The sequence below is a fragment of the Fulmarus glacialis genome, unplaced genomic scaffold (genome assembly GCF_000690835.1).
Source record: "Fulmarus glacialis isolate BGI_N327 unplaced genomic scaffold, ASM69083v1 scaffold3942, whole genome shotgun sequence".
Lineage (NCBI taxonomy): Eukaryota > Metazoa > Chordata > Aves > Procellariiformes > Procellariidae > Fulmarus > Fulmarus glacialis.
This window is the reverse complement of record NW_009197020.1, coordinates 43,140-61,574: the sequence shown is the minus strand read 5'-3', so window position 1 is coordinate 61,574 and position 18,435 is coordinate 43,140. Positions and strand designations below refer to the sequence as shown.

At 39.2% G+C, this 18,435-nt stretch overlaps 1 protein-coding gene across 1 annotated transcript in view; it reads right to left on the bottom strand.

Moving 5' to 3' along the window:
• Positions 1-2,976: 2,976 nt before the first annotated feature.
• The window catches only part of HMCN1 (hemicentin 1), a gene marked incomplete at its 5' end in the record, with an annotated part of 58,446 nt that continues 42,987 nt past the window's right edge, over positions 2,977-18,435 (bottom strand). The window contains 10 exons of the mRNA XM_009572372.1: positions 2,977-3,343; positions 4,475-4,601; positions 5,235-5,354; positions 8,108-8,458; positions 12,628-12,756; positions 13,576-13,701; positions 14,022-14,135; positions 14,583-14,717; positions 15,061-15,180; positions 16,669-16,731. Coding sequence (XP_009570667.1) covers positions 2,977-3,343; positions 4,475-4,601; positions 5,235-5,354; positions 8,108-8,458; positions 12,628-12,756; positions 13,576-13,701; positions 14,022-14,135; positions 14,583-14,717; positions 15,061-15,180; positions 16,669-16,731 — 1,652 coding nt within the window. The remainder of the gene's footprint in view (positions 3,344-4,474; positions 4,602-5,234; positions 5,355-8,107; positions 8,459-12,627; positions 12,757-13,575; positions 13,702-14,021; positions 14,136-14,582; positions 14,718-15,060; positions 15,181-16,668; positions 16,732-18,435) is intronic.

The following is an 18,435-nucleotide window of genomic DNA, read 5'->3' as shown; positions in this document are numbered from 1 at the left end:
TGACAGGAGGACATTTGCAAAATATCTTGTGACAAATGATATGGCGACCATATCATCCTTTCATAGGATTGCAATGAACCTTCCATCTTGCAAATATTTATGCAGACTAATGGAGGGGCTTGGACAAAGTGACTGCAGGCTCAGCCGTACAACCCCTAGACATGGAAAATTGCGTCCAGGGTTTTGCTAGCCTTACCTAAAGTAGTAATAAATACAGTAGCATATTTGTTGTAGTTATAGAATTTAAAACTTAGATTTATGAAATAAGGATTTTAAATCTTTAACATATACACAATTTTATGTGGACATATACACAGATACTAACCTGCCTCTTACCTCTCAAGTTAGAATAGAAAATAATAAACAATAGACTTTTCAGCCTGTTAGGGTCAGATAGCTTGTGGAGGTAGATCTGCAGCAGGTGTATTTGCTCTGAGATTTAATACCTTTGCAATTCTTTTCTTAAAGCAAAAGAGATTGAAAATTTGTAACATAGAACAAGATGCCCAAGGAAGAGAAGGGCACAGCCCAAGTTCTCCTTTATCCATAACTTCCCTTCAACCAGTGAGTGAGTGAAAACCATAAAGCTCACAATAACCCAAATCTTGCTGGTCCCTCAATCCTGTGGCATCATCTCAGCGTAACTAACAGCTTCCAGAGGGGCAAGTGGCTCCTCGCTCTCGAGCTGCAGCTGGGCACCTGAAAGCAGAGGATGAGAAAGCAAATAGTGGAAACAAAGCTGTGGATGTGTCTGGGAGTGTTTATGTGACTTTCATCTGGTAAGTTCCTAACCCTAGAAAAAGTAATAGATTTGCCTTAAAGCCTAACGCTGTTATTGGTTGGGCTTTTTTTCCTCTCATGAAACATATCATAATAGCAATTTTCTTTTTCTTCCTGTCTCACAGTGGAGTTAAATTCCCTCAAGGACATAATTTTCAGTGTGATTCTCATCCTTAAAAGAAATTGAGGTAACTACCTGTACTTATTATAGCTTACTCTTACTTCTCCTTCCCTCAGGCCTTTGTCATGACAGTTCTCTTCTTTTTCTTCCTAAACTGCTTTTATTTTTCAAGTCAGGCTTCCAAGAAACAAACCTGTTTTGTTTGAAGTCTGTCACTTGTATAAATTTGTATAAAGAGCAAAATGATTTTAAGCCATCTTTGTTTTGCAGGACTATCTCACTTGCTGCAATGGATAATGAACAAAAAGCAAGGTTAGGGGAAAACTGGTGGGGCTTTCACTAGGGATGGTTAATAATATCAAAGTATAGAGTCAAATTCCATTGCAGAGCAATTTGACCCTGTTGCTAAAAATGTACTTTGAGTGAAATGAGTTATTCTTGGTCCATTCCTTGCATCCCAATCACGCAACACAGAAACCTGAGAGTGCACAGTTCAGCCCCTGTGGAGTTCTCAACTGGAGGGGGTCTGTTGACATCTCTTTCTCACTTTGACTGAAAACGGCAAAACTTTTACAGTGAACACTGGTAATTTCCAGTGGGCTCCAATCTTCCTGCCCTTCAAAGTTTTTTTTTCTTTTTTTATATGCATTGGAATTATAGTGACTTATTTCATGTTTGGCAATGAGTTGAGTATATATTTATGAATAAACACTGCCTTTATATGCAATGAAAATTTAACTCTTAACAAAATCCATTTCCTCTGAGGAAATGAGATGACTCCTGGATAAAATAAGAGGTCTTACAGTACGTGCACCAGTTTCCCTGACTTTTTTGAAAAACTGAAGGATGTGGGGAAGCCAGTAGCACAAAAAACAGGAGACTTGGCTGCATTTCTGCATGCAGCTCCCTGGTTTGCTGGGCACGCTATACCTTCTGCATTCTCCACTGGCACTACAGGCAAGTGCTTTACAAATGGGAAAGAATTTTTTTCAGTGATAAAACTTGCAGCAATCTCAAAGGCAATGGGAACCTTTATTTTGATTATTTTCAATGTATTGACGTTGTCCTTTTATGCAAATGTAACTGTAAAACACTCTTGAGATACTGCATAGAAAATACACATAGGAAAAAACATATATACACTTTCATAAAAATAGAATACATCTTGGCAAAATTAGTTGTGTACAGTGTATTGACATTACTGAACCAAACTTACATCATCTTTGGAGAAAAATGTTCCATTTGCAAAAAAACCCAAAACGTTTTAACTGACTAGTTGGGAGTACTGAAATGGATATGGTTTTGAGCTAAATAAATGGTTATACCAGAATGTCAGAGTAAAAAAAAAAAAAAAAAAGTTATAAAATACCTGCTGTATTAAGTAGAAGTAGCCATGTTGGTTTTTCTTCCAAAAAATAGTGACATCTCTAAACTTGCATGGAAATCAAATGTATCGGTTCCAAATTCTACTGTAGATTCTTTAGCTGAAAACAAACTTTAATATCATTTGTTTCAGCATTTGCAACCATTAGGTATAGTGGTATTTATTTTTTTGAGCACACGACGTAGTATATTACAGCCCTAATTCTATCACATATTGGATAAGAAAAAAAATCTAATAGATACAAAATTGTAAAACACTTAGCAACCTTTAAAATATGTAGACCACTTGAAATTACAGTTTTTTTTTTTTCTTCTGGTTAGGCTTTTCTTCAGTTGCTTTCAACAGAGGCTGCTCCTTGCTTACTGCTTTGACCACATACTTCAGCTCATACTTTGATTTTTCTGCTGGTTTTCAGAACAAACTGTGGAAAATGACTACTCCAGTGTAATAAATAAAGCAAGTGGTAATAACAGGTCCTTAAAGCCATGGATTTTCCTCTTGAATTGGAATAATGGGACTGGATAGGCAGCCTCAGGGACGGAGGGAAAAAGAAAAGAGCACAGCACCATTTTCAAGTTACATGGTTCACAACTGTTTGGCAGGCAGTGGAGTCAGTCTGGAAGTGGTAATACCTACCGGCATTTACGAATGTGGTTAAAATACTGTGATTACTGTCAAGTAGTTTGGGTGTTTAATAGGGATAGGCTGACACAGCTATATAAACAATGAAAGTTGTCCGATACTCAATGTTTCCATCGACGCTGTAGGATAAGGCTCTGACCCCCATGCGGTAAGTCTTTGGCTCTCGCAGCGGCCGGGTGGTGAACACGACTCCTTTCAAGTTCTCATCTCTCAGGGCAAATGGGATTGCTGGGTCCTCGTCTGCCATTAAGAAAGTTGTCCTTGGGTGCATGACTTGATCGTGAGTATAGGCAACCAGCCGGATTAAATCCTGACCGGCAGCTATGCCGAAGGGGAGGGAAAGGAGTTTGTATTCCAAGGCGTAGGTACTCGGATCACACTCCAAGTCGTTGGCCGGGCAGTTTTTCAGACAGAACCTAGGAATATGCAGAGCACTTTAGCCCGGGGAGAAGGCATGATATCGTAAGTACTGCAATAGGTCTTAAAGGATAAATTCTTCCCCTGTTTACCCTGTTGCGTAATTTAAATTTCTCTATAAAGGTAATATGCTCACACACTCTTTATCCATTGTTCCTTTAAAGTTGCAGCCCAGTTTAATGTCCCATTTTCCCTCAACAGGATCATCTCAGAAAGTGCCAAGAGGTAATGTAAAGATACTGAATACCATATTTGTCGTTGAAGTCACTGGTACATGTTTTAATGACCTTGCTCTTAAACATTAGAGTTGGAAAGGTTGGTTTAAAATGTACCGGGCAGCTCCATTTGAGGTGTCTGTGTGTTAGATCATAGAATAAAGATTTTGGAATGAAGAAGGGCAAAGTAAATTTTACTTCTGCTAATCAAAAGTCAAAATAGGAGATATCTGTTAGCTCTGCTTGTCAGTACTAACAAGGTCAAGAGGTCAAAGAACATTATCCATTTCAACTTGTGTCATTCCAGTTCACTTTGATCACAAAAGACAGTTTCTGACTATGAAACAAGCTATTTCCTTGAGTATATTAAAAGACTAAAAGAAATGAATATGTTTTTTCCAGAACAGGGAAATAAATAGAGTAACTTAAAAATAACAAAATTTACCATGAACTGTAGCACTATTTTCATGACTAAAAGAATATTTTAAATGCTTTGAAATTGATGGTGAGTTAGGCCTTTAGAGAAGTCAGAAAACTTAGATGCAAAGGCAGCCCCACAAGTGACAAATGAATGACGCTGAATCAGCAGAAGGAATCGCAGCGCGCTGCCCACCAGGGTTCATTTAGTAAAGGAACATTCTGGTACTATTTCTTTTTGAACTAGTAGTAAAATGCTGCATGGATACTGAGAGCCAGCCAGCTCGCCTGCGGCCACTGCTTTATGGTTCTGCTTCAGGGGAAGCATGGAATACTGCTGCTCAAGAAACCGATGATCATCTCGAATGTCAATGCTGTACTTTTTGCCAGTATGAGCTTTACTGGTGTCAGTCAAACTTAGATAAAGTTTCTTCTGACGAACACAGGTTAAGGATCCGAGCTTGGGGTGGGTGAAAAGGGGCTGAAAATAAAACGTACCCAGAAAGAGGCTCTCGCTGATAGTTTGGTGGACAAGGTGTGTCTATGCATTGATAGCTTCCTCTCATGTTGAAACACATCTGATTTGATCCACAATTAATGTTCTGCTCGAGGCACTCATCGATATCTGAATGTAAAAAACATCCAAACGATCAATTGCTGGTAGAAGAAATTAAGGGTTAAAAACTAGCTGCGTCAGTAAAGGCTAAGCAGACTGCAGTGTACCTCTGCAGGCAGTGAAATCTCTCAGAATCCAGTCTTGCTGTTTGAGCCAGGAGTTCTCATAACGTGCATTTGTTATTGTTGGCATTTTATTACTGTGCAGGATGGCGTATTGTGCTACAGCTGCCCTACAGCCACGATCCAACATAAACCACAGTTGTCTTGTCAACAGAGACTAATTAGTTCATTTTTTATGGTGGTTTTCTGTGGATCAGAAAATCTGAGAGTACCTTTTTTTGACAGAGGCGGGTTAAGGATTATATTGGGTTTGACCCTAGAGCTGCTGTCTACTTGCCTGGAGTTAAATGTGTAACTCAAGGTCACGTGAGTAAACTTCAGAGAGTAAGTTGCAATTGTCTAATTTGCTGGTGTTTTATGAAGCGTTAAAACGTGAAATATGAAAACTTCTGAAACTTGAAATTTTTAATGCTGGATCTCATATAGCAAATTCAAAGAGGTCGCTTATACGTGTATTGAACATGATTTGTATCTTATTTATTTACAAATGTATTTCTGAACACTCAAAGGGATCCCGTACCTTGACAGGTTTTGCCATTGGGCGTAAGGCGATAGCCAGGTGGACAAGTACACTGGTAACTTCCTAGGGTGTTTCTGCATTCATGCTGACAGGTATCTCTGGTTTCACATTCATCTATGTCTGTGGAAAGACACACAAACACGTATGCATCAGGATTATTTGAACCTGGTACTGAACCGAGGTATTTTTTGTCCTATTTATATACAAGTGTATGGACAGTTGGTGGAAGTTGTGTGGATCTTGTTTTCCAATGGGGTTGAATGTCTAAGACTAGCAAGTCCTTTCACACCTTACCTGTGCCATTCCTTAAAACTTTTTAATAATTAAAGTGCTCACCTGTTTTGACGGCAGCCATAATACGTATTCTAACTGGAGAGACCAGTCCTGATACAGAGTTGTGGGAAGAAAGGGGGACGTGCAATCTGTATACATCGACAAGGTTATACAAATACAGTCTTGCCCCAAAAAGCAAGCTGAGCTGCCTGATAATAAGGTCTTAGGCAATATGGTTAGGAAATGCCCAGATTAGTTATCTCGTCAGAGGAAGCCTTGACAGTGGGGGAGTTGTTCGTACAGTTAATCCCTCCTCAGGCAAAGCTATTCCCTTTCAAACTGATCTTCCTCATGCCATGGGGATGAATTAAGCTCAGTATCTGGGAAGACTATCAATAAATGCTCTTAACTTTCTTTTTTTTAATCTCCCTCTCAAATACAGAAGTACCAGACCACTTTATGTAAAATTTTCAAAGCAGACTAGTGTGATTTAGACAGGTCATATATAATTATTATTTCTTTTGAAACATCTGCCTAATTCAGGAGAGCAATAGAGATCCTACTCAAATTAGTCTCGTGCAAGAGTTAAGACTTGCATGATTAAAACAGTGGAAGGAAGATCTTTGCTTCCCCTCTCTTCATCTGATTTACAGGGGTTGCATTAGATAAAAACGCAAACACAGAAGAGAAACAGATGTGACTGTAGAAATTTACAGTATGTCGGTACCAAATCATGAAGGTTGTCTATTGAAAGAACTTTCTTTAAAAAAAGGCATTATTTGGGTGTATTTTTCATATTGAACAGTAATTTTTAAATTTAGATGTTTATTCCGATGCAACAGAAATACAAGAATATTAACTAATTCAAACTGGAAGCTGGGATGAACATTATAGATTTTAGCTTAACCCTTTCATCAGCAGTAGCTATATTCCCAGGTCTTTCACTTAAACTGCTGTACCCATAACCAACTGCATGTATACGACTACTGAAATGTCTTTATAATCTAAATACAAGCTTTGATGTCTCCCTATCTATAATTTTTATTAATAAAAATATATTCATATTTTTCAACATTATATATTGCTATATAGATTCTAGCAATAATTCTGGTTGCTAGAATTTAGCTGTAGATGGCTGTATTTATCCTGGAAGGACATTATGCCCCTGTGGAGTGCCACTGGCATATATGCTAGGTTGAGGCACATGGCGAATGCACCACAAACTGCTATGTCAAATGCACTGGGACAAGCTCTAGTAAGGCCTAGACTGCGGTACCCTTAGTCCTGAACTCAGCAGTATTATCACAAAATAACTTAAGAAAAAACCTATTCAGTTAAGGTACTCAAAATGAGAGTTAAGTTGGCAAAATCTGGCTTAAGAGAAGCATATTTGAAAAGATGAACTCATTTTTTATATCCCCATCTCTCCTTTGCGTAAAGCGTCAGGTCTGGTGACCCCTCTGAAGGAGGCGGCGAGCCCTGGCTCAGCTCACAGTGCCGTGGCCGCCCCTCTCCTGCCCAGGGATGTCCGGTTTGCCAGGGCTCGGGGCGGCTGGGCGTGAGCGCCCGTTTTCTGGCTCTAGACCAGCAGTTACAGAGGGTCTGGATCCACGGACACCAACTACTGCCACGTGAGAAAAACCTGACATTTCTACCTTTTGAGCAATAGTGTGGGGGTTTTTTTAACTTCTTAGTTTCTTCACATTTAGTGCAAATCAGTCAATGAACAGTACAGGGTGCTGTTCCTTTTGACTGTCACGAGGAGCTGAATTAAATTTTCAGCACTTGTGAAAATAGCAGCATTTCACTGATAAACCTTAGAAAAGCTCAGGAGTAAGGAGGAAGTGAGCTAAATGCTTGATAGTTAGAGGTGCCAAATACCTTTGTTTCCCGTTGGTCTTAGAGTGTGCTCTGAGGCTTTGCACCCCTTTAAAAAAAAACTGGGGCAGAGCTTGCCAGTTGCTGTAACTACCCTGCTCTCCTCGTCACGGAAAAAGAAACGGCAGTGCTGTCATTGTCACAACTTAGGACAACCCCCCTATTTGTTTACTTATAACCAGTCTCACCACGCTCAGTGAATTACATTGCAACCCGCTATATATCGTAACTACAGATAATGTAAAAGCTTCTGCTTATATTGCCCGTATGGCAGTGACTAACGGTCCTGTAGCAGTGCTGGCGTTGGCCCTAGTGTGCTCAATTCTAAAAACTTTATTCAAAACCTGTTTGAACCAGATTATTACTACCATCGGTGGGAGTCTGGCATAAGCAACATCCCCAGGGCTAGATTGGGTCTACTTGGGTTTTTTGAAGCGTGAGAAAATTCACGGTGAGCTACCGTAATCAGAAGAAAGAGAGTCACAGAGGGAAGTAATTTGCAAACACACAATAAGCAGCACAATTAAAACAAGAGGTTACAAGGAGGAGGTTTGAAAACATTTTTGCTACAACATGCTCAGGAGACAAGAACATGCAGAACCCTCTGAATATTTATCAGGGTAATATGAAAAAAACCACAGCAGCACAAACCATCAGCCCCTGGTATATATGAAACAGTAACCTAAGCATAAGAGAATTGCATAGATATGACTGACATTTACCTACACATCTGTAATTTCTTGCCTCATAGCCTTCAGGACAAGTTTCTCTAATGTTCCTTCTAGTCCTGGAGAAAGGTATTCTGCTGTTTCTATACTCTGAGAAGGAGCTGTAGAGATTTGAGGAGTGCCTGTAATATTGTTGAGGTTGATAGTTGTCTCTCACAGGGGAGAATTGAGCATAGCTATAGCTATTGTAATAGGCACCATAATTTGGCAATCTCTCCAATCCAGCGCAAGATTTCCCATCACCTAATAAATGTTGTCCAGGTGGACAGATACACTTGAAGCTGCCGGGGGTGTTGGTGCATTGAAATGCACAGGGTTTAGGCACTCGTTCACATTCATTAATGTCTGCTCATGTGACATGATCCAGAGCAACAAACCATGTGGAAAGGAGAAAAAACAAACAAACAACAACACATAACTATATGTATATATATACATATATACTTATCTCAGTCTGTGGAACAAACTGAAGACATAAAAGTGAGATCTTGAAGGCAGTAAAATATGGAGAACACAATGCCAAGTAGGCAGGTTATTCTATCCTGTACAGTAACACACCTTCATTCTGCCTGTAAGGCTGCTTGTGACGTAAGGCTGTGCTCACGCAGGACAAGAACTCTGCTGAAAGTCTTGCCCCGAGTGTTACTGAAGGTAAGGTGTGGCTATAAAATGGGGATCCAGGTCTGTTCCCCTGCTTTTGCAAAAGCAGGGCCACGTGATAGCCTGAAAGCTGCCGGCTGCGGTTCCTGCTGGTTACCAGAACAGATGCACTCTGAGAAATACGGGGCCCTCAGGACCCACGCTGTTCATCGTTTCAGCCTAAGCTGCTCACTACTACTTCAGTAATTTTTTTTTTTCTTAAGTGCTCCACAGATGGGTGGGAGAAGCTGGCGGGCCCTTCTTTAAAGGATACTTAACACAGAGCATTCTTGAGAAGTACAGCATTAGAAATTCATTCAAACTGGCACTGAGGGAAGCTCAAAAGCTCCGACACAGTTATTGTACTCTGCATCAGGGGAAAAATCAGGTCTCGAGGACGTGTCACAGGGTTGCAGGGGAAGGAGGTCAGGTATGTTCTAACCCTTCATGTTGTTATTGGTCATTCCAGCTATGAAAGGTTGGAGACTTAACAGTAAATATTAATTCACTTTTGTACAATTAAAAAATAGAAATTTTTTGTTTTCCTAAGCAATGGTTTTTTTTTAGTTGTTTCCCTTTAAATTGTAATCCAAAGTAATTTGACCAACCCTAGCAGTAAATACCCATCCTTAAATCAAAACAGAGTACTGAGCATACAAAATATGCTAAAGGGTTTAAGGATACAACGTGATGAATGTCCTTCACGCAAAATGAAGTATATGTGAGTGCTCTTGGATACTGTAAGACTAGGCTGTCTCCCACAGTCTCTCTGGCACTACCAGAAAGAAGTTTTCTAAAATTTTCATCAAGTTTCTTCAGGCTCAGCTGAAAACTTGACATACACAGTATTCCTTTTCAAACTTACATTCATTCTTTACTAGAAAAAGACAAAAATCTGCTAATTCCAAAAAGGGATGTGCAACCCCTTTTCAAACTTACATTCATTCTTTACTAAAAAAAGACAAAAATCTGCTAATTCCAAACAGGGATGTGCAACTCCGCAATGACCAGAAATAAATAACCTGATATTAACATACATAACAACATATCTATAATTGACATATATTATGGACCTTTTTTTACTAGAATTTAAAGATGATCTTAATGGTGACTCAATAAGGGTTTAATAATTTCATATTAGTGGAAAGTGTGTATTCTTTAAATTATTATTGTAAAAATGCCATTAAGCCAGCGTTAATACAGTTTCATTTTGGTTCCCTCTGAACGTAGTATTGTGAGCATAGTTTGTAACCCTCCAAGACACAAATGCATGATAATGGTATTTAAAAAGTAATATTGTTCAGAAACATAGTAGAATATTAGACTGCATTTTTATTAAGTGTTTAATACTTTCTATATTTTAAAGTTTTAAAGAATTTTTGGGGGTATTAATAATTAAATGTTTTGAGAGCTGGAAATCCAGGGATAATTATTGTAGAGCGTTGCAGTATTTTCCAATTGTTATTTCACAAACACATAACTGAAACTTTATATATTAGTTGAAATATCATTAAGGCAATATTGTCAGGTGTTATAAACAAGAGAACTTTATTTTTAATACGGCAACAACTAATACGAATTTTAAGTTTATATTCCTTCATTGTGTGCTTAAGATGAAAAACGTATTACTCATATACATGTTAAAAAAAAGTGAAACTCGTTATTTCCTTAGCGCTCAACTATTTTCTAATTGCCGAGTTTAACGTTCTTTACCTGCATAAAATAGGCAATAGGTGTGTGCACTAACATCTTTACAACAACCAACATCCTTGGAACAAGTTGTGGATAGGCAATATAAGACTATCATAGAAATAATGGAAGAAAACAGGTGAAAAATTTCATTCGTAGGATCAGCCTGTGCAATACAAGCAAAATTGAAGGCAGCAAGTCACTTGCATTTATACCACAGCCATCCCTGTGAGGAGTGATCACTGACTGACTGGTAAGCCTAAGTCTCCAGGGGACAGTATCCCTTTGATTACGCACTATGAATATTAAATATTTACAAGAATAAGGTGAAACGACTTTGAAACTAAAATAGCTGAATTCTCATCCATTCTTTAACTTGAGGAATAATATTTGATTTTAAATTCTAGATAGCCCTGCACGTTACATGCAAAAATGCTTTATAACAGCTTTTGATAATGCCCTTCCATCTATGATATGGCATGTTGAGATCCAACACAGTTCACAGAAATATTGTAATTTAGTTAAATGGGCATGGGTGTTGTGATGACAAATGAGTATTTTATCCCCATCTAACAGACAGGGAATTGTGGCACAAAGGACTTTCCACAGGGCAAGAGTGGCACAGGTAGGAACAAAGTTCAATTCTTCTGTTTCAGTCTGGGGCCCTGTTTACTTTTCAACTCTTCCCTGTGCTCACTGGAAACATTAACAATAAAAACTGGATTTTATTAACACATGTGAACTAGTATCTTTGATGCATCTATATTTTAAATCAGATAAAAACTCAAAGGTGCATAAAGGTCATACTTTAATTTAAGAGGGAGCTTTCAGTGCTCCTTGATCAGAAGACAGCTTCAGGGCAGCTGCTAGTGTTTTGTGAAAATCTGTAGTCCTAGACTTTATCTAGCTTATTACTGTCAGAAATTTAAATGGTTTTAATATATGTTAAGGAGTCTGGGATTGATTTTATTTCAGTAGAAAGGGCAGCTGGTGGAACTAACGTCTTGGTCTACAGCCAAACAGTTTCTTTCTGCAATTTAATCTCTTTAAAAAAAAAAAAAAAACAACATTCCTGGCTTTTGGTAGTCCAAAATCTTAGGTTATTTTAAAAGAAAAAAAAAACCTGTTCTCCAAAGTAGCTATTTATCACTTATGAAAGCTAATCTTGAAGAAGTCATCATGGAAGAATGCTTCTCTGATATGATACATGAGAGCAACTGAAACCAAGTTCACTTAGTGTCATATACCAACATGAATAAATCATTATTATCAGAGTGGATCAGCTATTATATTTTAAATATTCTACATAAATACAGAAAGGGTCAATCTAAATGATCCTAGTGCCATCCTGAGGTCTATTAAATGGCAGAGGAATTGTTTTTGCGCTTGCACTGACACCATACATTAAACTCTCTTGCTATCCACCTTAGAACTATGAGAGCATCCTTCAAATGCTATGCATGTGTGCGTGGGAGAAAGCTCTGCACGTTTTTATGCCAAAAGGTTCTATGTGGATAGCATAGGGGAGTAACTACATGGTCAGCGTTCCTGTGACTGACAGGAATCCTCCTTCCCTGCTGTGGTCCACCCAAACCAGAAAGGGGAGCGTTGAGTGATGAATGCGTATCAGCTTCCTCCGCTCTACCCATACGGGGAACACCCTTCGCCGTTCTAGCGGGTGGGTAAGTGCGTTTGTGCCGTTCGCTTGCAGAGGCAAGTTCAGGGTGTATCGTGCCTCTTGCAACACACTTCCTTTGGGTGTTCTCCTTTAGGGGAATCCACATCACTCCCTGCTTGACTGCCTTCAGGTGTAAATCAATGCAGTCCAGGGTATGGCCGGGCACATTTCACTGTCCACCCAACTAACAAACCTGACCTGATTTTTGTAAATGGAGCCTCTTGTGGAGTGGTACCTTGCCACATCCATCCACCATGCTCTGATACCCTTGAGCGCTTTGTTTTCAAAGTATGGACCTATAACAATCTCTGTTTGGAATCATTTAGTTTTGACTGTTTGCTTTGAGTGGGACGCTTTGGTTTAGATGGGTAATTTTGAACGTCAGAGCAAATTTGTCTATATAGCACAGTCTTCAAATGGGATAGCATTGTTGGATATGTTACAGCAGAAAGCCCAGCCAAAAGCAGCAGCAGAAAATATGTGATACTTATGTGATTGGACAGCTTACCCACACAAGGTCTTCCAACTCCCTGGGACCGATATCCTCTTGGACACACACAACGGTAACTTCCTCGTGTGTTCTCACAAATCTGGTTATAGCGGCACTGGTGGGTTCCATCCCGGCATTCATCAATGTCTGCAAGCAACAAGGCAAGGGGAAGTAGTCAGATTTTTCTTGAAACTTCTTACAGCTTTAAACTGCTTAATATAGAAGGAATGCAGTTAAGCCACAAGTGAATATAGCCCTCTAGATAGATTTGGCCTCTGAACGTACACTTTTCTTACCTGGTGCCATGATTAGGCATTACTCTATAACAGTTTGTGTTATGAATCACAATCTGTGTTTCACAATCTGAAAGCAGATTTTGAGCAGATACACAGCTAAATTTTTCAACCGTATTGCATTTACACACACTTTTTCTGTTAATTTTCAAAACTTTTCATTGAGGTTTCCAATGTGATCAGCTACTCTCCAAAGAGCCACAATCCATCTTCCTGTCATATCCCACTAGAAAAAAAGATTTGGTACTATATATAATTTCGGTTATGTTTAAAAGCATCCCTGATAAGCAGCAAGGACCTGTGAACTTGATTCAGAGCTCTCGAGACAAACTCTTAAGAAAGCATTCACACATGGGGCAAAACATTTCAGTCAGTGAACAATTTGTAGAATTCAAGGTGACAATGCAGAAAAAATGCTGAGGAAAACCTTACTGTTCTTTCTTAAGAGCAATGGAAAACTAGAAGTGGCAAGGACACATCTATTCTTTTAATACCAATTACAAAAAAGTTAAATACGTATGTTCCCATAAATGAAAAAAAGTTGATGCCTTAATATGTGCAAATCTTAATAACTGGAGATGGACTTTCTCCAAGATTTTTTTTTTTTTTTTAAAACTTCATCATTGTCCCTGTCTTTACCATCATCGTATGGTACATTAACATTTCTACTCACCAATACAAGTTCCATTTTCTGCTTTGGTCATTCCATTGGGACACAGATCAATGCACTTATAGCCACCACGGGTGTTTTTGCAAAGTTGATCAGGCCTGCATACATTCTGCCTGCACTCATTTACATCTTATTTAAAAAAAAAAAGAAGCAAGAATGGAAATGAACTCTTCCTTATGCTCAATTCCTAAAGAGCCGAATAATCCAACTGTAATTATACTGTGTACACGCATTTGAATGCATTTCACATGCATTTATCACTCAGCCCAATTCCACTTCCTCTGCCTTTCAGTACTGCTTTACAAACAAATTCAGCAATCCATACTAAGTATATCATCCATAGCAGGACTTTCATTCATAAAAGTTTCTGATAACAAATACAGCAACAAATAAATTTTGAAGCATGTCCATTGGAAAGAGGGAATTAACATTCAAAAATCCATTCATACCCATGCATTTTCTGCCCTTTAGCTGGTATCCTGGATCACAACCACAGTGGAAACTTCCTATAGTATTGAAGCAACGCTGATGGCAGGAGTTGGACTCTTGACACTCATTAACATCTGTTGAACAATACAAATCCTTGATACCATAGCTGTGAATTGCCTTGTCGTCATTTACCTGAACAGTGTTTTGGTTGAGTCAACATTCTGGACTCTGCTTTGAGCTCTAGTTATTACACTACTGAGGTATGTTCAGAAGCGTTTACTTCTCTCACTTCTTTGTAAAAGAAAATGCACATGGGACACAAAAGCAAGAATGTTAGGTTATTCCCTGATAGGGTTTTAAATTTATTTCTAAAGACGGAAAAAGCAAAATGTTTTAAAAAAAACCCAAAAAACAAAAACCACAAAAAAAACCCCAACCCCAAAAACCCACAACCTTAATAATGAAAATTTATAGACACCGCATTTGGAGATGCATCTTTTAAAAAGTTATTTTCAATTGTGTGAAAGACAGCATTTTCAGTTTATGAAAGCCGACACCAAAACCCAAAGACCTCTCCATACCTTGGCAGCTAAATCCATCAGCTGTCCTCCTAAAGCCGTTCCCACATCTAACCACGCAGCGGAACGAGCCAATGATGTTTTCACAGTCCTGGCCAGCATGGCAGGTATGTCCACCTAACGCACACTCATCAATATCTATAATTAAAAACAAGCTGTAAAGCTCACTATGTCAAAATGAAACACAGATTAAGCAGTGTCTTGAGCATGATCAACCATGAAATACATCAATATCTATAATTAAAAACAAGCTGTAAAGCTCACTATGTCAAAATGAAACACAGATTAAGCAGTCTTGAGCATGATCAACTATGAAATACTTGACCGCAAATATATTCAGGTATGAAATAATTAGAATACCACCAATAAATTATATTCCTATAATGAGAAAATGGCCCAGCCCGAACAGAACATTTCTCTAACAATTTAAGTGCCGTGGGGCTTTTTGTACCCAACCTGTCCACAGCAATACTTCTCTTACCCTGACACGTTCTGCCATCTGCAGAGATTGTGAGGCCATTCGGACAGGAGCAGTAGTAAGATCCCATGGCGTTATGACAGGTATGGGAACAAGGATTTCGCACAGCACATTCATCTTCATCTGGAACAAGGAAACGTTTGAAAAACCAGAGAGACTTCACAAGACTTCACCAGAAACAATACCAAACAAACCCTTCGTAAGAGGTCTATGTCCGGTAGAGCCCACAGGGCAAACTAGGTCTAGCAATGGAGCAGCTTCACAGTTTTTTTCAGTGGTGCATTCTCCACTCTTATTTTTACGGTTATCAAACCTACACTAACGCGGCTTGCTGGAATCTTGCGTTAGCTCTGCAGGACTGGGTCACTACCGCGGTAATGAATGTTTGATACAATCTTTTCCAAAGAATCTCTTCACAACAGAACAGATGGGTTTCAGTGTTAGACTTAAGATTTCCTAGATATATGTGCAAAGATTAATATGTTCCATATTAAAGTCTTAGAACTCATATTGTTTTATAGATGATACTGCAAGTGGAAAACTGTTTTAGCGACCTTATTTTCAGTTTTCCTGGTTTTAAACCTTTTGGATGATGCAGTGTTTGTTTCTTGTATAACTTCATTTATAAGCTTTCAAGGGGCAATGAAATAAGTCCACAAAAGTCTATCAGATGATTCTTCCCTAAAACAAGTGTGACTCAGTCGTCTGGAGGAGACAGCTAAAATGCTCATAACCTTCTCTTCACCTCCACCCCCCAAGCAGGAACTTGTGGGCTGTTGTCTAGGTTGCCAACACTCGTCCTTCCCCCTACACAGATCACGTAAGTGCTTCATTGCTTTGCAGGCTCAGCAGATACTGTGGCTCAGTGTCCCCCAGTTGTATCTGAGGTACTGATGAAAAGCTGTCTGGGCACTACTTATATTCTACATGAGTGCAGAAGTGACGTCTTCATTTGCCTTTGGATCCACACCCTTTTATCAACGGTAACTTACACTTTTTGAAGTACGTATTGCATGCTTTGAAACTCTAGGTAAAGGTGATGTAGACTCTGGTGTTGAGTACTGCATCCAGCTCTGAGGCCCCCAGCACAAGACAGACATGGACCTCCTAGAGCAGGTCCAGAGGAGGCCGAGGCAATGGTCAGAGGGCTGGAACAGCTCTGCTATAGAGAAAGGCTGAGAGAGTTGGGGTTGTTCAGCCTGGGGAAGAGAAGGCTCCGGGGAGACCTTATTGCGGCCTTTCAGTACTTGAAGGGGCTTATAAGAAAGATGGAGAGACTTTTTACCAGGGCCTGTAGGGGCCCTGGTAGAGCGCCAGGACAAGGGGTAACGGTTTTAAACTAAAAGAGGGTAGATTTAGACTGGAAATAAAGAGTACATTTTTTGCGATGAGGGTGGTGAGGCACTGGAACAGGTTGCCCAGAGAAGCTGTGGATGCCCCGTCCCTGGAAGTGTTTAAGGCCAGGTTGGACGGGGCTTTGAGCAACCTGGTCTAGAGGAAGGTGTCCCTGCCCATGGCAGGGGGGTTGGAACTGGATGATCTTTAAGGTCCCTTCCAATCCAAACCATTCTATGCGTCTGTGATTACACACTACCCTTGTCACATCATTACCTGAACAGTAAGGCCCAGTTGAGTCCAAACCAAACCCAGCAGGGCACTGATTGCTACGATCTCCTGTATGGTAAAGGAAGCACATGTTACTTGTGGATGAAAATATGGCTATTTTATTACTTTTTAAAAACCGTTTAACATTAAGAATTGCAGCCCAGCTATTTATAAAAGATTTATTATTCTTGGACACTAAAATAGAAACTTTTACAATCCAGACTTTAGTGGTTTTTCTGCTTGCGCACTAAAAGTCAGTAGTACATGGTTTGTGCTGTTTCGAAAAACATTAAACAGGTGGGGGGTTTCCCTCAGAGCAACAGCAAGTTGCATCCCAGCCTAATAAATCCTGCAAAGTTCCTCCATAAAGTTTTCATTATTAAAAGAATAAAGACCATTCAGTTTCACTTCACGTAAAAGGAGGGAAATATACCCAAACCGAACAAATCACGATGTCATAAATTGTGGGAAGTCACTCTAGAAGAACACACGTGCATACTATGAACTGCAATGGAAAACTGCTCAAAGACCACATGTATTTTGCTGCTTGAAAATTGATTCAATAAATATGTAATTTTAAAAAAAGCAGTATATTAATTAATATGCAAGTTCAGTAAAGGCTTGGCCAGATTTATGCATAGGCATAACTTGGTCTGGAGACTTCCTTTTATCAGACCTTTTTTTAAAATGGGAAAAAAAACCTTACTTGGTTTTCAAAATAAACAGTGAGTTCGTAGTCTGGCAAGTGGGAAAATCATTATTTTACTTCATTTAGAATGTTGTTATTGAAAAGAAAGACTGAGATAGGCAATTCCACTGTTTCATTTACTTTCAAACCTGAGTTATTTCATTTGAAAGATGACGTTAAGCCTTACTGTGTAAAAAAAGCCCAAATACTATTTAAAAAGATAACAGGACATTCTGCTACTAACCAATTATGACTTCTCAAAGGAAAACACGCTTACACAAATATATGCCCTGTTCCTTAAGATCACTTAGGTAAAAGGTTTATAAAAGCCAGCGGTTAGTAATGCTAAGATGCAGTACCACAGAGGATGTAGCTACTAGCTTGCCACCTCTGTGTTAGGACTCCCCAGATTTACAGACCATACATAAGCATGTGTCTACACAGCGCTGCGTAACTGTGCACCATTCGTATCTGGCCTTAAAAAATATATCCACAAAGTACCAGTAAAGTTTGCAAGCTGCAGGTCAGCATCGTATTTTCTGTATATGCCAAATAATTCCAGAGAAGTTAAATCTGAGGAATGGCTTAGGACATTTTACCCATTTTAGTGCTGAATTTTGAATGTTCTTCCACCTCATTACTACCTTACTTACATTTATGTGTTTTTTGCTGTGAGAAGAAGATATGCAATCCTTTTTCTTAATAGCTACGCAAAACCAAACCCAAACATAAAACCCCACCAGCACTTGACCCCACACAAAAGCGACAGTAATTTCATTTTAAAGAACGAAAGGTACATGCAAGGAAATGGAGAAATATTTTAGGCTGACTCTCTGAAGCTACGGGTGACGCTATTAGCAGTGTCAGCAAACGCAGACGTACATCATCGATGAGAACTACAGCTGAAGAGTAAGTGCAAACCGCAACAGCTTTTACATATTAGTCTACAGGTATATTAACAAGACATGTAGGTCCCAGGATCTACAATAAAGTTACCCAAGTTTCACCGCATTTCCTCTTTCAAGGCCATAACCAGCTTTTGAGAATAGGTAATGAATTCTAGGAAGATAGGATATTATTTTTCC